Source organism: Silene latifolia, chromosome 2 (genome assembly GCF_048544455.1).
Source record: "Silene latifolia isolate original U9 population chromosome 2, ASM4854445v1, whole genome shotgun sequence".
NCBI lineage: Eukaryota > Viridiplantae > Streptophyta > Magnoliopsida > Caryophyllales > Caryophyllaceae > Silene > Silene latifolia.
In genome coordinates, this window is record NC_133527.1 from 191,971,270 (window position 1) to 191,987,649 (window position 16,380).

Consider the following 16,380-nt stretch of genomic DNA (forward strand, 5'->3'; position numbering starts at 1 on the left):
ATTGAAATTGATTATAAAATGATAAATAATTTATCAAAAATCATTAAAAATTAAAAAAGCTCCATTAAGTAAATGGATTGTTAAGAAACCTGTGCAAGTTTAGATTCGTGAGTAGACTCCGAACCAACCTAAATCCAACATATTTGGATTTGTGTCCAAGACTAGTGTTACGGTTTCTAGTATGGTCTTATAAAACCCGACCAAGGCCCAACCCATTAACATCTCTAAGGCATGGCCAAACTAGAGGTTGGGTTAGTCCCGAAGGGTGATAATAAGACGAGACAGCTCGTGAGCAATTTGAGTTTGGCTTGATTAAAACTCGGCCAAAGCTTGGCTCGGTAGCCTAGTGAGTCAAGCCAAGCAAGCATTTGTTCGTCTCCAAAAGTTCGCGAGCGGCTCGAACTTGTGTGATAAAAGAATATTTTGCTCTTATTTGTTAAGAATATGCATCGTGATAATACCTTTGTTTAATCATATCAAATGTTTTGATTAATTTGCCAAATATTTTTATATATAATCTCCGAATCCGGTTATTGAAATTCTCGAAAGAAAATTTTATATATACAATTATATATAGAACAATTATTTATAGGCTCATGTTAAGCTCTCATAAAGATCAAGAGCACACGATAACAAGCTCAATTTTTTCAAGCTCGAGCTCGAGTTTTGTTTCATGAGCACAAGCCGAGCAAGGCTAAGCTCGGACTCGGCTCATTATCATCCCTAGTTAGTGTCTTTTAATTTTACTTTGAGATCGTCTTAACTTAAGGCAGCTTTTACACCTCGATTAAGACGGTTTTAAGCAAACCAACTATTTATCTTTGGCCTTTTGGCGGTTCGGGGACCGAGCAGGCCTGAGAAAGACCACGCCAATTAGGCCATCACCCGCAGAGTGTACCTGCGGATCACGGGGTTAAAACGGTTTGAAATCTAAAGTTTAAAACCGTTTTAAACTTTGGGGATCATACACAGAAAACACGAATCAATTTCTTCAAGTATTGGGAGATTTGTTGTTAATTGTTTGGTAGTAAGATACTAAGATCATACACAGAAAACACGAATCAAATCTCAAATTTTGCAAGTCAAGTGATTGGATCGTTGCCGATGAATCCCAATTTCGCTGTCCGAAGGTAATTTGTTTACTTTACTCATTTTTCTTCCAACTGTGATTTAATTTTCTTTTGGTAGTGTTTGGAAAGTAAGAATTGATTTCATTTTCATGATTTCAATTGTAGAAATCAAAATGTTTCAATTCAATTCCAAAAGTTCGTTTGGGAAACCCATGGACTTGGAATTGGAATTGGAATTGGGTGGGGACCGATATTGGTCGAGGTCATAGGGAAATTTTTTTATGAAAATATATGCGATCGAAAAAAAAAATAGAAAAAAAATACTGCGATTAAATTTGCATATAAGAAAGACGTAAATAGTGATGAATTGAAATGATTACTATATGTTAGGGATTTGAGAGGCTGAAATTATTGGTAAGGAATTGAGTCCAATTCCAATTCCAAATTCTAGAGGTTACCAAACACTTGAAATGTCCAAATTACGGAATTCAACTCCAATTCTAAGTTGCCAAACATTTGTGTATTTCATTGAATTCATCTTTCTGGGTTTTGCTTAATTTGATGTTCCATGTGTTGCCTATGAGATTGGGGGTCTAGTCATGGGTGAAGATTGCAAAAGTCTGAGGTTTTAAGCCTCGCCAAGGGCAAACTTGTGCGAGGTTCGTGGTTTGAATGCTATCACATATTCACATGTATACAGGGCTAATTTCGAAGTAATAATGGGAAAAAAAAAGCATTTTTTTGCCGAGAATTAAAGTTGGATAACCCTATTGATAAATTAGTTGCAATTCATCTCAAACCAAAAGTTTAAGCTGATAATGGTGGGGTCGTGGCCGATTTAATAAACGACTTTTTTTTTTACTGTGAGACCCTTACACATATGTAAGAAATATAAGACTTCTCCCTTCACGCATGACACATGTGTTATTGAGCTCCCTTATACCATTCTGTTGTATTAAGTGAAAACAGATACAAAGTCTGCCGAAACAATGCCTTAGTTGAGTAGTCAAGGAGAGTAAGATGACTTGACGAGTCATGTCATGTTGATTAAAGTAGCACAATCTAATGACTGATTCTGCCTTCAAATTTTGGAGACCTTGCTGCACTGCTATCAATCGTAACGAACCTAAATTTAAGCGACTTGGCCTCAGGCCATTGATACCGCACCTGCTGGCAAACTGCCCTTGAATCTTCAATCACAATCAGCCCACCTCACACATTGCCTATCGCCCTATCGGCTATGATACCACTGTTGGGCTAGAGTTTAAGTTGGGTAGCCTGATTCATAAATGAGTTGCGACCCACCCTACCTAAGAGTTTAAGCCAATAAATAAAAGCACAACCTCAATTATAAATCATTCCCAATTTTTCTGGTTATAATTGGACTATTGGAGTTTCCTCTCATTTCCAAGTCAAATGTTATGTGTCAGTTTAGTAAGTTCTATAGATAAATTCTTGTAATTTCAGTATGCAACATAATAAAGCCCAAGGGATTGCGGGAGTGCAGGATTGTGGGGCCTGAATGTCTGAAATGAATACTCCTACTCATCCAAGAGATCGGAAAATTCAAGAAAATTGGGGGATCCCACTGCTAACATTTATGAAACTATCTTGTTGTCTAACTCTGTCATTACGTAGAATAGAATTGAGATATTGTTTTTGCTTAAACCACAACCAGATGTTTAATGAATGATAAGATTGGGATCCACATGCACAATAGTCCAAGGAACACAAATATAAAGCTTATCCAAACAGAGTTTTATAGTATTCCATAGCTTTAAATTAAATCAAACACAAACTTGCATCGAAGAACTAGATATATAATTAGTACAGAGAATTATCTAGTGGGTCGTACTTTTACAAAAATGTACGACCAATACACAAAAGACTTACTGCTTTTATTTGAATTGATGCTACCTTTGTGATTGAAGTTCAGGTTTCCGATTTCTAGGGCCCAACATTCAAAGAGGCTCGAGACTATCACCCCCGCTGATGTCAGGAGACAAACTACTGATAAGTAGGAGCAAAGCCTTGTAAAACTCAAGTTATTTTGATGGTTGGTGAGTGTTGCTAGAAGAGAGCAGATAAAGGCCACGATTAGAGCTATTTTGGTAGCTTTAGTCATTGCAGTTTGCCAATCACGCAAGCTGAACAACCACCCTTCCAACAAAAAGTTTGCCATGAGGGTGGTCATGAGCTAGCTATTCACCGTCCTCTGCTTCTCACCATGAATTCCTTCCTTGAGTGTCTTCGCCATATTTGCTGCGTAAGTGAAATTGTGTGAAAGTTTTATGAAAGATTTTGGTTCCTCTTGTACTTATTCAAAGTTGTATGAAAGTCATGATGGTAACGACATTTCACCTTCCAAGTTATACCAAACTCTATCACATAATAACGCGTAAATATTATATTAGACGAGTTACGTGGGTCCGTCCTTGGCATTTGCATCGAAATTTCTTAGTTTCACGTAGTAAGGGAATAAGTGTGTTTCTTAACGCTTAAGGAAAACGCAGTTATACTATCATCACAATCACATTAAAAAAAAATCACATTTCCTTCGATCAAAAAAAATCTATTTCCTTTGATTTTTGTATAACTGTAAAAATAAATGGAAAACATGACAGAAAAAGCATCTCAGAAGTTGGATGAAATCAAGTTTGCTGCAGATGAAATCAAGGTTGCCGTTGAGACGGGTGTGGCAGCTACCAAGCCAGACATCCTTGTTATTTCTGGTACACCGTCTTTACCCTCTCTCGATTTTCTGTCGTGTACTACAAATTGCTAATTAAGATATGATAAGCTAGTTGATACTCGTATAATATTGCTGAACTTTATTTAAACCCTACTTAGATTTCCGTGGTTTTAAGTTTTTGCACAATTCCCAAGAACTTCATTAAAATGTGCCTAGCTGAACTTAATTGGATTTTCTGATCTTTTACTTTTTTCTTTAGTATCCCTTTTGTATAATTTTTTGTTTGTTTTAGAATCAAGTGAGATGTGAAAACAGGTCCATGGCTAAACAGTCAACTCAACATGTAGTCTGACATACAGTGTTTGTTTCAGTGATTTGATTCTCTAGTATTTACCGTCCTGAAATAAAAATCCATGTATTGAGTGTATAAGCTATTCCACTAGACAGTTGACTACGGGTAAATAAGACAGGAACTTGAACTTTCATCCCTTTTCAGTCGAGAACATGAACAATTAAATGTTCCAGTAGCCATTATTTGTTAATGTTTTTACTAGAATTACTTACTTCAAATCCTTTTTTAAATCTCGATATATCTTCTTGTCGTTCATTTAGGCATTTGTTAGCCATATACGGGACAGAGTAGATTTCTTCATGTCTATTCAGACAAAGAAGCAACGCAAGCAACCCTAATGGCTACCATTAACTGACAAAAACCTAATATAGTTCACAATGGCGGCTCTGTTTTCCTGAACATTTGCTATATTGTCGCCCATTAGCAAGGGCTGAAACATTTTTGCAGAGAATAATATAATATCCCAGATAAAAGCATAAGCCTTCCTGGCATAGTCTCAGGTATGAGATAGCTGAAGAAAAAATTCCGTCTATGGCTTACACTCTACCCTCACCCTTTGGCTAAGTTGACACCCTCCCTCAATCAGTTTTGTTGAGTCTAATTGCCATTTATAGGATGAAGAATGTTTGTGTAACTTTGAAAGGACATGTGATTGTCATCATCATCATCACGCAAAACTTTTCTAATGTAGCAGATGTAAGATAAATCTACTGGTTTTGCATAATAAAATCAAACCCCAGGAATCTAGACTTGAATCAATTTAACCCTGATGCAATTAGAAGGGAAATTAGGGGACTAACCAATTAATCTTTACAAGAAACAATTGATACACCTTAACCCTTCCTTTACGGGTTCCTTTGAGATGGAATATGAACCCCTTTGACGAGTCCTTTTATAATCTCCTTTAGAATGTTTTTTTTCCCTTTCTTGCATGTATATTTTGTTTTTCTGATTGTTCATCATCAAACACACGTTTACCCTGCAAGGCTGCAAACATATATAGGATATGTTTGGAGTTGCAACTTTCAACTAGGGAGGCACCTTTTCATAAAAGAGTTAGGATAAGTATTCACTCAATAATAATATAACGTAGTTGCTCTTTCATGTACAAACATTACTCTTGCATGAACTTTTTGTCATTATCTTTCCATCCCTTACCCTCCCCCCACATCACAAAATTAATCAAATCAGTTACATTACTTAATTATGGAGCCTAGTTCTTATGTCGATCAAGTAATAATTCTAATTTATTTAGTTTATCAAGTAAGCTATATCAAATTAGGAATTAAATTAAGACTAATGAAATTAGGGTTTAGAGAAATGTTTGTCAATGAAAAGCTTATGGTCGGAGTCTGACGACATGTAGCTGTGGCTGCGGTGGTAGGCAAGAGGGGGGCCTGTGATGGTGACGTCGACCATGGTAGTGGTTGTACTATGGCGGTGGTGATACGGGTACAAAGCCATGTCTGGAACCATGTCACTCACATTTTCAGATGCAAGCCGTACATGAGATTCCTTGCCTTCAGATGACAATACCCACTTAACAGTGAAAACTAAAGGGCAAATTTTTCTATTGAATTCAATCAGGAAAAAGGGCTCGAATTATGTCCAATTTGATTTCAAGCAAGTAACAAATTGCATCATCCAGACTGGTTTAGGACCATGTTATTAGTCAAAACCCCCAAAAAAATCCTTAACTGAAACCATTTTCTCAGTTGTCAATCTCTAGTCCGGACTGAAAAGCAGAAATTAATGCATCGAGGTGCAAATGGAATGCTTTACTTAGTGCATTTGTAGGGGTGGTCCGACAGTATAGTCGGTGCGGCTGGTCCGGTGCAGGGGTGGTCCAGTCGTATCGTCGGTGCGGTAGGGGAGGCCCGGGAGGCTGGTGGTTTGGACGGGGTTGGATTGAATTATTTGAAAGGACTACCAAATTGGAAATGAGGTTGTAGAAATGATAATGGTATAATGGTCATTCATGTCCATGATTGAGTAAATCACGTCCATGAATGAGCATAACCCTAATATAATTGGGTAAGGAGAGAGTATTAATTCCTGGACTTTAGTTACTTTTACGGACACCGATCCATCACGGTGTCGTCTATTATAATAAAAGTCTCACAGTTTTAGTATGGACTTATTTTACATTTGAACCCAACACATATGCCGCTCAAATATTCTAAAATATTCTAACCGTAGAGAGAGAAACGGAGTTGTCATGAATAAAGATAACAGTTTCAAGTTTTTTTAACCATTAAATTCAACAAATTTATCACTAAAGTCAACATTATTGGAGTATATGGTCCTGAGATGAAAAGCTTGAAAGTTCAGGTTCTTTTCTTGCCCATGTCTCGTTGTCTACCATCCTCGGTGGATGGTGAATTTTGAAGGGAAAAAAGAGTTGCGGATTAGTTTCCCTTTTTATCTGGAAAGGAAATTGGAGATGAGAGCAATGGGAAAATTGAGATAGATTTAAAATGAAATATCACAGTTATCCCTAATTCTATTTCGGTTTTCAAAATCGTTTTTAATCTTTTCTCTCGATTTAAATTTTAAGTTTTTATAAAAGAAAACCGGAATTCGATTTTAAAACCCCTAAGTTTACCTTAACTTTCCATTACATTTTCGTTCTCCCTTTTGTTTTTCATTTTCCCTTTTCTATTCGCATTTTGAGGCGTGCGTTCACCCATGGACAGTTCGGAAGGATGATTCATGTCAGCCGACCCCAAATCATTTTGGGATTAAGGCTCTGATGTTGTTGTTGTTGTTGTATCACAGTTATCACTAAAGATGGAAAGGGAGAAATGATGAGTAAAATGAAATATCTTATGTTATTTTAGGGTTTATTTCAGTTTTCATCGTTCTATTTCCCAAAAGTTTATATGATGGTTTCGACTTCTGATGTATTTCTGCTCTCGATTTTGCTTAGGTCACTGGCTAAATGTTACTGATGGTGACGCTGGTGACGATTTCAAGGAAAAAGCTGGACGGAACCTTGAGATTTGGGGACTACGGGGAGTATGTATCTTTGTAAATTTTTCTTACCTCTGCTTGAGTAAACTTTCTGTGTAATAACTAATAAACAAAGTCCTTTAAAGTAGAAGGAATAATGTACTCTACTTCATAAATCATATTCTTGAAATTTTGTTTGTTTAAACTGATTTTTTCTTTTCTATTTTTTTTTGCACCCTCGTTTCTTTAGCTTCATTTCTTGAGACTCACTCCTGCAAATTCCTCATTTCTTTTCTCCTGGCCCTCCTTTCTCTTTTGATGATCCAAATCCTTTCAAATACTTTATAGGCTCCATGCCAAGAATTTCGAACTAGTTTCCCATTTCCTTGAACACTTGTTGATGATCCAAATCCTCTCAAATACACGGAAGGCGCCTGGCTATCCCCGTTAGCTTTTTAATATTATACACATTTTAGTTTATATGCATTTGTCCCGTGGTAGCACAAGTTGATAATTTTGATAAACCTAACGTTAATAGTTAAAAGAATCTTCTGTCCAATTTGCTCTCCCAGATCTGCCTCGGTTTAGGCCTGTTATATCGTTTAACTATATTTTTTGTTTAAACTAATAGGCTCACACTAAGTATTAATAGTTACTGTATCTTTTGGTTTGTTAGCTTGGACGCTGTCTAAGGATGCACACTCCCGTTAAAACGTTGAAAGGGTTCACAGATAAAGATTACGTCAAAATGGAGAGTGGAGGCATGATAGAGGAAGTAGTGAATAAATGTTGGTGGAAGAGGAAGTGTAATGGATATGTTGGATATGCAAATGATTACATTGAAAAGATAGTGAAACCAAAGATGGCGATTTTGTTTTTAGGGGCAGCTATGCAGAATATTTACCAGCTAGGCACGTCTGAAATGGTGATCACTGGTAAAGGAAAGACGCTCATGAAACTGAACGAGGCTGCTTTTATGATGCTACTGTATGGACTCGTCATGCCTCGACATGCTGCAGGCCACGTCGCTTTGGCGATCGGTGTTGCTCTTGCCTCCGCTGCTTATCTATTCACCATGAGCTTCGCATTTTGAGTTGATAAATTTTAACTGTGTGATGGATGCATTATTGATAAGACGGGTTTAGTATAGCATAATAGTGTTGATTTAGGTGGTTGTTATTGAAGGTGTAATTGTATCATAAATGTTCTGTAATTTAATTGATTACTCTTGGTCATATACTCTCGAAATTTAGCGGATGTCCTCGTACAAATAAATACCGATATCAACTGAGCAAGCTTGAGTGTATCTATCTTTCCAATCCACACCTGTCTGGGCTCTCTCATATTTTAGTGCTCCAACAAAAATTCATCATCCAAGTTTCGGATGTGTTGGTCACGTGCTGGACCCACCTGATCGTGAATCGGCCTGTGGAGAGACGGGTCATGTTGGGCCAAGTTAGCTCACATGACCTTGAATGGACTCTTGACTTATTCGGGATAGAAGTCAAGAAACAAGCCAAGCTAGACGTATATAGAGCAATTTTCTTTGGGTTATTTAATATGAATACTCCAACCTATCGTCTATCTTCTCAAAATACTCCGAACTTTAATTTAACTCACAATAAACTATAGTATTAACCTCTTCTTCTCGAATTATACTCGGGTAACCGGCAACCTGTTTAGCAGGTCACTCCCTTTATTAGCATAATAATCCATAATTCTTACAGAGTATACAGACCCTTATTCTTACAAACCCACCCATGTCATGACATACACTAGAATTATCATGGACAAATCAACATCACAACCTCCACCGTCGACCCATAATCACTTATGCGCAAATCAGAGACCGCCTAAGCTCAACTTTCGACCGTTATAATGAAACTCCCCACGACCCCAAGCCCCAAATTAATATTTACCCCAAATCGATTTTGGGATCTAGGGTTTTAGAAATTTAAATCAGTTGTTGGTGGTTGACAGAAGGTAAACGAGTCAAGGCGGCCAACGGCAGGAAGGCAAGGCAGGGCTAGCCGTGGCCTTTATTTTATAGACGAAGCAGTGTAGAAGAGGATGCGAAGGTGAAGAATGGTGGTCGACGGTTGATTATGGCGGGGAAATATGGTGGCAGTGATGATTGGTGGTTGAGGATGTTGTGGGTGGTGGTTGAGAGGGTGTTGTATGGATGGTAATAGGATATAGGAGGGTGATGTATATGTTGTAATGGTAGAAAAAGGTGATTTAAATTGAAAAAAAATATGCAGGAGGAAAGTAGTATAATGAAGATTGAAGAAGATGAAATTGGAATTTACATTGTAATAGGTGGAACATGGGTTTACTTACGTTGTGGGTTGGAGGAAAGTTGGCTATAAAAAAATTGAAACGGGAGGGGAAGTTGGGTATAATGAGGAACAGTAATTGAGGTAAGTATGGGTGGAAGAAGATGAAGTTGTGGATTTACCTGCTATTTTAGGTTAAAAAATAGACAATTCTAGTAAAAGCGGAGTGGTGTAATAGTTGAGTGTATTGGCATATTGCTAGTTAAATTAAAGTTCGTAGTATTTTGAGAAGGGAGGCAATAGTTTAGAGTATTGCCCATTTTCTTTTGCCGGGTCAAGGGCATGACAGGTTGGGGAAAGGCCAGCTTATGGATGATATCGAATGAGCCAAGCTGAGCCAAAAAAAGATTATAATACGGGTTTGAATTCTGGTCATTTGCTTGAAAAAAGAAATTAGAACGAGCTCTTCCAATTTATTATTTTGCCTTGAGGCCCGAGCCGAGCTCGATTCTTGTCAAGGTAACCCGAGCTGACCCCGAGTTACTTGCAAGGTAACTGGTTTGATTCAAGTACGGGTCAGGCCAGACCAATCAGCGGATGAAGCAGGCCATGCTAGTTGGGTGTTGGTTCCCTTTCTTTTGGGCACCTAAATTAAGGAAATGAATTTGGACCATACAAAACACCCTACCCCACATGAAATTGAATTTGGACCACATAAAACTTACCAAAAAAAAGAAAGGGGAACCAACACCCGACTAGCATGGAAATGAAAAGAGAAACCAACAATCAGACTAAGAGGGAGTGTTTATTATTTTGCCTTGCTCTACATAGGTTACAGAGGCCCGAGCCGAGCTCGACTCTAGTCAAGGTAACCCGAGCTGACCTCGAGTTACTTGCAAATTGTATAGTTCCATTACCTCTAATAAGCCTGCCCTAAACCGGTTCGATTCAAGGACGGGTCAGGCGGCCAGACCAATCAGCGGATGAAGCAAGCCATGCTATTGGTAATCCAATTGGCAATTGCCGAGCTGAACCCTAAAAAATCAATTTCTTGGCGAATTGGGAAAATGAATGAATTGTTCGATAGTAAGAGCGTTCACAGAAAACGCGAATCCAATCTCAAGTTTTGTAAGCAAAAATGATTGGATCGTTGCCTCCTGTAATTGGGTTAAATGCTTTGATTCCAGAGCTTTCTATGAATTCCATTTTTGCTGTCGGAAGGTAATTCGTTTACCCTACTAATTTTATTTCTGAGTGTGCTTTAAATTTCTTTTGTGTTCCATGTGTTACTGTTGAGGTTACGGTCTAGTCGTTAAAACATAGGTGAGAAATATAAAAGTCGGAGGCCGGAGTTTAAGTTGGGTAGCCTGATTTATAAATGCGTTGCAATTTGCAATTTGCAATTTGCAACCCACCTAACCCTCTACAACCGCAATTATAAATCATTCCCACTTTGCTTTTCATTTTTGGAGTTTTGGCTAAATTCCAATTTAAATGTTTTCTGTCACTTTGTATAATTCTAAGAAAAAAAAACTTGTAATTTCAGTACACAACAGAACCACCACCAAGGAATTGCGGAATTGCGGTGCTGGCCTTAATATCTGGAATGAAATCAATTAGTCTCCCTTAAGACGGAGAGGTATGCGTCTTAACAAATTAACGAGTCAAATATCATCCTACATGGGCATATAGGACAAGACAATAATCTTAGGGGTGCTAACGAGCCGAGCCCGAGCTTGGCCTTGTTCGGCTTGTGCTCGAGAACCAAAACTCGAGCTTGTAAAAAATGTGCTAGCTATTAAGCTTTTGAGCTTTAACGCGAGCTCGAGCTCAAATCGAGCTAATGGTTAATTTTTTGATTTTTTTCTTCCGATATTTTCAATAACAAGGCTCGAAGGTTAATGTAAAAATATTTGCCAAATCGGTGAGACATTTGATATACATGTGATAGAAAGATATAATCATGATAAAATATTTTTATAAAATATAAGCAATTTCTTATATAATCACAGAAGTTCGAGGCCGGTCACGAGCTTTTCTAGCCGAGCCAGCGTTTGCTCGGCTTGACTCGCTAAGCTCTCGAGCCGAGCCCGAGCGTTAGCCGATCTCGCACGACCTAAGCTTTGACCGAGCCGATCTCGTGTTGTTCGCGAGCTGTCTCGTCTTATTAACACCACCAGGACAAGTCCTTTGTTATTCCTTGTGAATTCTGCTTTTGTCTTGTTGATAATATTTGACCCGTCTTAAATGTGAATTTGCCGGAATGAATGCTCATACTCATCGTATACATCGGAAGATCAGATTCAAGAAAATTGGGGGATCCAACAGCCAACTTTTATGCTAACTATGTCATTACTTAAGAGCTGAATTGAGATTTTGTTTTTGTTTAAACCACAGCCAGATATTAAATAAAGGATAAGATCGGGATGCACTTGCCCAATAGACCAAGGAACACAAATATAAAGCTTGTAGAAACAGAGTTTCATAGTATACCATAACTTTAAATACAATCATGCTTTTGTTTCAATGGATACTATCATGCTACCAAGAAACAATACACAAAATACCTTTTTTTTTTGTCAACAATATACACACAAAACACTTACTGCTTGTGTTTCAATGGATATACTATCATGCTGCCATTGTAATTGAAGTTCAGGTTTCCGATATCTAGGGCTCAACATTCAAAGAGGCTCGAGACTATCACCCCCGCTGATATCAGGAGACAAATGACTGATAAGTAGGAGCAAAGCCTTGTAAACCTCAAGTTATTTTGATGGTTGGTGAGTGTTGCCAGAAGAGAGCTGATAAAGGCGACGATTAGAGCCATTTTGGTAGCTTTAGTCACTGCAGTTTGCCAATCACGCAGCATGAACAACCACCCTTCCAACAAAAAGTTTGTCATGAGTGTGGTCATGATCAAGTTATTCACTGGCCTATGTTTCTCACCATGATTTCCTTCCTTGAGCGTAGTAGTCATATTTGCTGCGTATATGAGATTGTTTGAAATTGTTTTTTTTGGTTAACAGATTGTCTGAAATTGTATGATTGTCATTTTAATTCCTCAGCCTTTAGTTAACAGTTGTGTATGAAAAGTCATGCTGATAGCGACATTTAAACCTTCCAAGTTATAGCAAAGTCTATCACATAATAACGCGTTAGACAAGTTATATGGGTCCGTCCTTGGCATGTTCAGCGAAATTTCTTAGTGTCGCGTAATAAGGCAAGAAGTGTTTTCTCTTAGCGCGTAAGGAAACGCTTTTAATACGACCATAACATCCTCCAATTTTTGTAATATTGTAAAAACAAATAGAAAACATGACGGAGAATGCATCTGATCAGGAGTTGGATGAAATCAAGATTGATACAGAGGTTGCCACCGAGATGGGTGTGGCAGCTACCGAGCCAGAAATCCTCGTTATTTCTGGTACACCGCCTTTACTCTCTCTCGATTTTTAGTCGTGTACTACAAAGTGCTAATTAAGATATGATGAGCTAGTTGATACTCTATAATATTCCCAAGAACTTCATTAAACTGTGTGACTGTGTCTAGCTGAACTTTATTGGATTTTCTGATCTTTTACTTTTTTCTTTAGAAGCCCTTTTTTACATTTTTTTTTCTTTTTTTCTTTTTTTTAAAGAATCAAGCAAGTGCAGTGTGGAAACAGGTTCCATGGCTAAAGAATTTCATGCATCAAACACTTTTTTCAAGTCTCAAGATATCTGGTCGTTCATCAAACCCAGGAATTGTTCTTTACCCGCTCAAAATTACCTTTACCTTTAGCAGGGTTTAGTGTCTGTAATCATCTTTGTTTAGTCTGATTGTGATCTGTTGGACGATGAAAAATGTGCTTCTAACTTTGTATGGGATATACGATTATTATTTTCGCCAACCGAAACCTATTTGCTTTATAACTGAGTACCTGGTTCTTCAGGTGTACCTCATAAATGTTCCCTAGTCATATAGATTAACCTTTTTATTTGCACAAGGATGGAAAAAAGAGGAAAAGGGTGGGAAATAGAATCTTTGTTATTTTAGGGTTTGTTTCGTTTTTTTTATTGTACTACTCCTGATGTTTGCTTGATGGTTTTGCATTCTGATGTATTTCTGCTCTGTATTTTGCTAGGTCCTCATATTGTTATTATTGGTGACTTTGATGATGGGGATTTGATGCCAAGAGTTCGACGGGCGGTCGAGCTTTCTGGATTATCTATCTCTGTAAATTCTGTTTGTTTAAAATTGATCCTTTATTTTACTTATTTTTCGCACCCTCCCCTTTCTTTAAATGCTCGTCTCTTTTCTCCTTCCCCTCCTTTCTCGGTTGATGATTGCTCATCTGTTTGTATACCCGTCCTTTTACTACATGATCTGCCACAGTTTAAAACCGGTGACGTTGTATTGTTCATTGAGAGTCCGAGAACTTTAACCTAATAGACTAACATTTAGTATTGCATATTTTGGGTTGTTAGGGTGGAGGTTATACAAGGAGTTCCATTACTCCCAAAACGGAGGAAGTGTTCGCTGATGAAGATTACATCAATATGGAGAGCGGGGGAATGCTAAGCTCTCAGATAGATGAAGGAGTTGGTACATGTTGGTGGAAGAACAAGTTTGTTGAGTGTGTTGGCACTGTTGGGTATGCCAATAATTTTATGGAAAAGTTAGTGAAACCAAATATGGGACTTCTGTTTTCAGCGGCGACTATGCAGAACATTTACCAGCTGATCACTTCTGGAGTGATGAAAACCAGTAGAGGAAAGACGATCATGAGAATGAACCAGGCTGCTTTCTTGCTGCTACTCTACGGTCTCGTCATGCCTAAACGTGCTGGTAAACACGTCGCTCTGACCAGTGGTGTTGCTCTTGCCTCTGCTGCTTATCTCGTTAACATGAGCTTCGCCTTTTGAACCATATACACTTTGATCCATGGAAATACACGTTCTTGGTTTTTTTTTTCCGAAGTATCATCTTTGCCGACAACTCGAAAGTTGAATCAACGTTGTAAGGTCTTGTGAGGTATGCGGGGAACTTTTCTGGAGCGCAAAAGAAGTTTTATCACTTAACGCCCTAGTCGAGTAGCTTACTTTGTACTGTTATCAATAATGTAAGTTATTCACCTTCTGTCAAAAAAAAAAAAAACCAATGGAATACACCATTCATTTTTTTATTTATTTTTTTTTAATGGAAGGATTATCCCAAATCATTTTGGGATTAAGGTTCTGATGTTGTTCAAAGGATTAATTCATTAATAAATAGTCATACGATATCTATAACATGTGTCAAATTTGACCGGATACAACTCGACTAGAACCAAATAAAATAAATTCTCGTTTAAAGAAAGATCTGTAAACTTGAATTGTTTCAAAGCACGTCCTCTATCATATCGCCGCAAACAGCTTTTCACAAGAGGATCATAGAAATCTTGAACAATGACAAGAGACGATTTCTTCTGACCAAATTGAGTGTAACCAACAAATCGACAACATATGTAGAGCATGTTTGACCTCGATTCTCAAAAATGAGTTTTTGTTTTTCAAGCTTAATTTTTCAAAAGTGTTTTTCAAAAGCAGAAACAACAAATAGCTTCTTCTATTTCTATGAGCAAAAATATGGATTTTTATCTTTTGAGAATTTTTGTTGAACTTTTAAAAAACTATGTGTTTGGCCAAAAACTAGGCCAAACACACACGTAATACCATATAAAACAATCCATTACGTAACTGATCCCATCAGTCAATAATAGTCAATGAAAGTCCCAGATTTTATTGATTAGAGGCTAGGGTTTTCAAAGAGAAAAAGAAAGAGAGAGAGACTAGTTTATTTGGTTATTACTCCGCTACTGTTCGATTTTTATTAGGAAATATTATAATACACCATTTTTATTTCACTTGTATAATGTGAGTTGTGAGGTATGTCGGGAATTTTTTCTGGAGCCCAAAACGAGCTTTATCACTTTTAATGTGATCTAACAGATGTGATTATGTGAATACAGTCAATACACCATTTTCATTTCACTTGCATCATATTTTGTTCAGCTAGTATTGTTATAGACCGATATATTCGTCTATAGCTAAAGACGGGTTAAATAGTTTGAAAGTGGTAACATTTTTTGCCCCCACCACCCTACTTGTTGTTTGTCCTATTAAGAATGTGTTATTGTATTTGACTCGTCTTTAGTTATAGACGGATATATATGTGCCGTCTATAATGAGATTTTGTGTATTTTGTTTAGGATGCCACTGGGGCGGTTAGAAGTGGATACCGCCTCGCAATTTAGACCTGACAAAAGCAACCCGACCCGATTGATCCGACCCGAAAAAGCTGACTTAAAAATAGAGCACATGTCATCTTACAAACGCTTGACAAACTTTCTATTGCTAATGCCCTTAAGAGCTGAATTGAGATTTTGTTTTTGCTTAAACCACAAGCAGATGTTAAATACTACTCCTTTCAACTCCACTCTACCTATTTGTGTTTTGCACAAATATTAAGAAGGGTGGGGTTGGGTGGAAAATATTGTAATAAGTAATGGGGTATGATGTAAATAAGTGGGGTATGAGTGAAAAATGGTGGAGTTTGATGTAGAAGTAGTGGGGTATGAGTGACAAATATTGTAAATAAGTAATGGAGTATGAGGACAAAATGGTCATTTAGCATTTCTTTTTAGGAAATAGGTAGAGTGGAGTTGAATGGATGAAAAAGGAAATATGCTAGAGTGGAGTTGAAGGGAGGAAGTAAAGGATAAGATTGGGATGCACTTACCCAATAGACCAAGGAACACAAATATAAAGCTTGTAGAAACAGAGTTTTATATTATACCATAACTTTAAATACAATCATGCTTTTGTTTCAATGAATACTAATTACTATCATGCAACCAAGAAAACAATACACAAAATACTTTTTTTTTTTTTTTTTTTGACAACAATATACAAACAAAAGACTTACTGCTTGTGTTTCAATGGATATACAATCATGCTGATGCCATTGTAATTGAAGTTCAGGTTTCCGATTTCTAAGGCTCAACATTTAAAGAG

At 37.4% G+C, this 16,380-nt stretch overlaps 1 protein-coding gene across 5 annotated transcripts; it reads left to right on the forward strand.

Annotated features, from left to right (window-relative positions):
• The first annotated feature begins 1,136 nt into the window (after positions 1-1,136).
• Positions 1,137-16,263, forward strand: LOC141644056 (uncharacterized). 5 transcript variants are annotated; one of them, XR_012543880.1, is made up of 6 exons: positions 1,137-3,336; positions 3,695-3,802; positions 7,044-7,132; positions 7,743-10,563; positions 10,889-12,769; positions 12,984-16,263. XR_012543880.1 is itself a non-coding variant. In XM_074453473.1 (4 exons), the coding sequence occupies exons 3-4, from the start codon at positions 13,427-13,429 to the stop codon at positions 14,248-14,250; spliced, it is 573 nt and encodes a 190-aa protein (XP_074309574.1). In that variant the 5' UTR covers positions 8,799-10,563; positions 10,889-12,769; positions 12,984-13,426; the 3' UTR covers positions 14,251-16,263. The 5 variants fall into 5 exon arrangements, 3 of the variants coding, with proteins under 3 accessions (XP_074309574.1, XP_074309575.1, XP_074309572.1); XR_012543879.1 differs by having other exon boundaries at positions 1,138-3,336; positions 13,470-16,263; XM_074453473.1 differs by lacking the exons at positions 1,137-3,336; positions 3,695-3,802; positions 7,044-7,132 and having other exon boundaries at positions 8,799-10,563; positions 12,984-13,561; positions 13,813-16,263.
• Positions 16,264-16,380: the final 117 nt, after the last annotated feature.